The sequence below is a fragment of the Ananas comosus genome, linkage group 23, assembly GCF_001540865.1.
Source record: "Ananas comosus cultivar F153 linkage group 23, ASM154086v1, whole genome shotgun sequence".
NCBI lineage: Eukaryota > Viridiplantae > Streptophyta > Magnoliopsida > Poales > Bromeliaceae > Ananas > Ananas comosus.
The window spans coordinates 2,757,025-2,761,228 of NC_033643.1; the positions used below are offsets into that span (position 1 = coordinate 2,757,025).

At 46.1% G+C, this 4,204-nt stretch overlaps 1 protein-coding gene across 1 annotated transcript; it reads left to right on the top strand.

Moving 5' to 3' along the window:
• On the top strand, positions 528-3,753 carry LOC109727862 (triacylglycerol lipase SDP1-like). Its single transcript, XM_020258060.1, has 4 exons — positions 528-1,113; positions 1,493-2,365; positions 2,516-2,659; positions 2,763-3,753. The coding sequence occupies exons 1-4, from the start codon at positions 607-609 to the stop codon at positions 3,693-3,695; spliced, it is 2,457 nt and encodes an 818-aa protein (XP_020113649.1). The 5' UTR covers positions 528-606; the 3' UTR covers positions 3,696-3,753.

Consider the following 4,204-nt stretch of genomic DNA (forward strand, 5'->3'; position numbering starts at 1 on the left):
AAACTTGGTCACTGGGTGAATAAGTCAACGCTTTGCAAGCCCACTTAAATAAACCACAACGCCCAACTAACCATGAACCACGGACTAATCACGATCATCAACCCACGGTCTTTAATTAGAGAGAACTTAGTGCACCAGATTTTAGTAAATAATGTTTTAAAATTAAAATCTAATATGATATATATGACTGACATCATTTAAATAAATCAGTAATTAGTGGTAGATAAAGAATCATTATTTGATTAATAAAGTGTACGTCTTTAAAATTTATAATTTTTTTTTTACAGGAGGCTTCTAAAACATCTTATTGATCACATCTATTAAGTTAGATTTTAATTTTGAAACGGTTAGAGAAATGCGGTGTGTGGAACGTACCTATACACCCCGCGCAGGGAATAATTTCTCTCATCTTTCAGTTTCCATAACTATATAAGCCTAAGCAATGATCAGACCCAAATCCTGCAAAAATAGCCTAAATTTTTTTTTTCCCATTTTTTTTTTTTTTTTTTTTTAACATTTGTGATCTCTTACACTCACAAACAACTCAGAGCTCGCGACTCATCGTCCCTACAATCGAAGCCAATTTCGCAAGCTCCAACCCTAGCCATGGAGATCGCCAACAAGGCGGCGCTCAACCCCTTCTTCTTCGCCGGCTCCTCCACCCTCCTCGGCCGCGCCGTCGCGGTCCGCGTCCTCCTGTCCCGCTCCCTCCCCGGCCTCCTCCGCGCGCAGCTCGCGCGGCGCCTCCACCGCGGGAACGCGCGGAGGATCCTCGCGGCGGCGGCGCTCGTGGCGCTCCTGCTGCGGCGCATCGCGGGGGCGCGGGCGCGCGCGGCGGCGGCGTGCAGGCGCGGGTTCTGGCGCGAGGCGATGCGGAGCGCGCTCTCGTACGAGGAGTGGGCGCACGCCGCGAAGATGCTCGACGCGGAGACCCGGCCGAGGGCGAGCGAGGGCGATCTCTACGACGCGGAGCTGGTGCGGAGCAAGCTCGCCGAGCTGCGGCGGCGGAGGGAGGAGGGTTCGTTGAGGGATGTGGTGTTTCATATGCGCTCCGATTTGATCCGGAATTTGGGGAACATGTGCAATCCCGAGCTCCACAGGGGGCGCCTTCAGGTATATTCATCATCATTTCTATTTTCGACGGGTTTGTTGGAGTCGATGGTAGTGCTGTTTGAGTAACACGGTGTCGCTGTCAGAGTAAGAGTTATATCAATTAGTACGATATTGAAGTTTTTGCTCGCTTTGGAGGCTCAAAATAATCGCATTTCCACTTAAGAGAATAGAAGTTTTTGTTTTATCAAAGTCAAATTGATCTATACTATTAAAAATTTTAGTTCTTGTAGGTGTGAACTCCATTAATTTCGATTGTACATCATGCCCGCTTAGTGACATCTTTTGCATATCACTCTTGATCAACTTTCATATCATTCGCTTACCCTGCACTTATTTAGTTTCCTGTTATGAGACATCCACGTTGTTACAATATATACAGGTGCCTAAACTCATAAAGGAATACATTGACGAGATCTCAACTCAACTAAAGATGGTGTGCAACTCTGACTCCGGCGAGCTGCTCCTCGAAGAAAAGCTTGCGTTCATGCACGAGACACGGCACGCGTTCGGCAGGACGGCCCTGCTCTTGAGCGGCGGTGCTTCGTTAGGAAACTTTCATGTAGGCGTTCTGAAAACACTCATACAGCACAAGCTTCTCCCTAGGATCGTTGCGGGATCGAGTGCGGGTTCGATCTTGTGCGCTATCGTCGGAACACGGTCGTGGCCTGAGCTCGAGAGCTTCTTCGAGGATTCTTGGCTTTCTCTGCAGTTCTTCGATCAGATGGGCGGTGTATTCACAGTGCTGAAGCGGGTGATGACGTACGGGGCAGTTCACGATATTCGGCAACTGCAGAGGCTTCTGAGACATCTCACGAGCAACTTAACATTTCAAGAGGCTTACGACATGACGGGCCGCATCCTCGGCGTCACCGTTTGCTCTCCTAGGAAGCACGAGCCGCCTCGATGCCTTAACTACTTGACTGCGCCTCATGTCGTTATATGGAGTGCGGTGACTGCTTCGTGCGCATTTCCGGGCATCTTTGAGGCGCAAGAGCTAATGGCGAAGGATCGGTTTGGGGAGCTTGTTCCTTTTCATGCGCCCATTTCGGTGGTGGGATGCGGCGAGGAAGCTTCGAGCGGTTCGGCACGGCGTTGGAGGGACGGAAGCTTAGAGAGTGATTTGCCCATGATGCAGTTGAAGGATTTGTTTAACGTAAACCATTTCATTGTTAGCCAAGCCAATCCCCACATAACCCCATTTTTGAGGTTGAAGGAGCTGGTTAGAGCTTACGGAGGCAACTTCGCCGCCAAGGTAGTTTTTTTTTTTTTTTTNTTTTTTTAACTTTCAAGATCTCTGTAATTTAAATTGGACATCTTTACCATGTGGTGTCTATAACTTCTCTAGTTGCTATGTTTCTGTTTTCAAGACGCGAGAAATGTGATACAGTTATTCATAATGCAGCTTGCGAATCTTGCTGAAATGGAGGTCAAGCATCGATGCAATCAAATTTTGGAACTTGGCTTTCCGTTGGGAGGTATCGCTAAATTGTTCGCGCAAGATTGGGAGGGCGATATCACGATGGTTATGCCGACTACACTCTCTCAGGTGCTTCTGACACCCTTCTTTTCCTCTTCATCTTTTAATTCCAAATCCAACCTATCATCAGTAACTAATTTTTTTTTTTTTTTTTCCCCCTCTTGATCCTCAGTATTCGAAGATTATACAGAATCAATCTTACTCAGAGCTCCAAAACGCAGCCAACCAAGGCAGGAGAAGCACTTGGGAGAAGCTCTCTGCGATCAGGGCAAACTGTGCGGTCGAACTTGTATTGGACGAGTGCGTCGCCCTTCTTAACCACACGCGTAGGCTTAAAAGAAGTGCGGACCGAGCTGCTGCTGCTGCTGCTGCTTCTTCTCAAGGATGCACCAGAAATAAAAGATTCAATGCTCCAAGGAGAATCCCATCTTGGAATCGCATTGCGAGCGAGAACTCATCAGGTTCTCTCGAAGAAGAGTTCCTCACGGATTCCTCTGCTTCAGTTCACCAAGGAATGGACAGAAACCTTCGTCCCCGACCAAGTGTATATGAAACTAGTGATAGCGAGTCGGAGAGCATAGATTTGAATTCTTGGACAAGAAGCGGCGGGCCTCTCATGAGGACCGACTCGGCGAAGAAGTTCATTAGTTTCATTCAGAATTTAGAGATCGCGTCAGAATTAAAACACAGTAGTCCAAGGGAAGATGAGCTTAATGCTTCAGCAGTAAACAACTCGAATTCTGCGTCCGCTCAGATGGTAAGTCCATCATACGCTAGCTCAAGAGAAAATACAGACGGTGAATCATGCGAGGCTCGCGGCAGCAGAGCCCTTCTTGCAAGTGCTTCTACCAGCTTTATGGTTTCCGAAGGTGATCTATTGCAGCCTGAAAGGACTGACGGCGGAATTCTGTTCAGTATTGTGAAAAAGGAGAATCTGTTTGTACAAGGAAACGGCGAGACCGATCTGCGGTTAGGCTGTATGAGAGAAGCTGATGTAGAATCTGTAAAAGCTGAATGCCACGATGCTCTTTCGGCATGCGACGATGATGGTGACGACGACGATGACGATGATGATGATGCTGCTGCTGCATCAGATTGTGACTGAACATTTGATCAATGTATAGCGATTGGATAGATAGAAAGCTGATGAGGTTACCGATTTTAGAACCCATGAGCTCGGGTGTTCGTTACAAAAGAGGAGTCAGATGTAATATTGTTTTATGGCATATTTTTGTTTAGTTTTCTCTTTTTTGTGATTGTATCAGTTTTTACTGAGAAGGCGAATTTATAGTAAAAATCTAATTCGACGCTTTCGTTGCAGAATTCCAACAACTAGTATCGGATCAACAATAATCGGTATCAAAATAGGTTGCAGATTCTCAAAATCTGGTACCAACGTGAGTACCAGATTCCCAATAATTGATATTATGTTGTACTCACAGCAATCTATCGGAGAAAGAGCCTAACTAGGAATTTGCTTAGCTAGATTTCATGCATAGGCTTCATTCCAGTTTATGTGAATCAAAGTGCAAAATATATGAATGTAAGGGAGTAATTACGAAGGTGAGAACAATGAAATAATCTGATAGATGAATGGTTTATTATAAGGAGAAT

Coding starts and splice junctions, on each gene's coding strand:
- LOC109727862 (XM_020258060.1), top strand. CDS start 607: ATGGAGATCGCCAACAAGGCGGCGCTCAACCCCTTCTTCTTCGCCGGC. Junction 2,366..2,515: donor GAGGCAACTTCGCCGCCAAG/GTAGTTTTTTTT, acceptor TTCATAATGCAG/CTTGCGAATCTTGCTGAAAT. Junction 2,660..2,762: donor TGCCGACTACACTCTCTCAG/GTGCTTCTGACA, acceptor CTTGATCCTCAG/TATTCGAAGATTATACAGAA.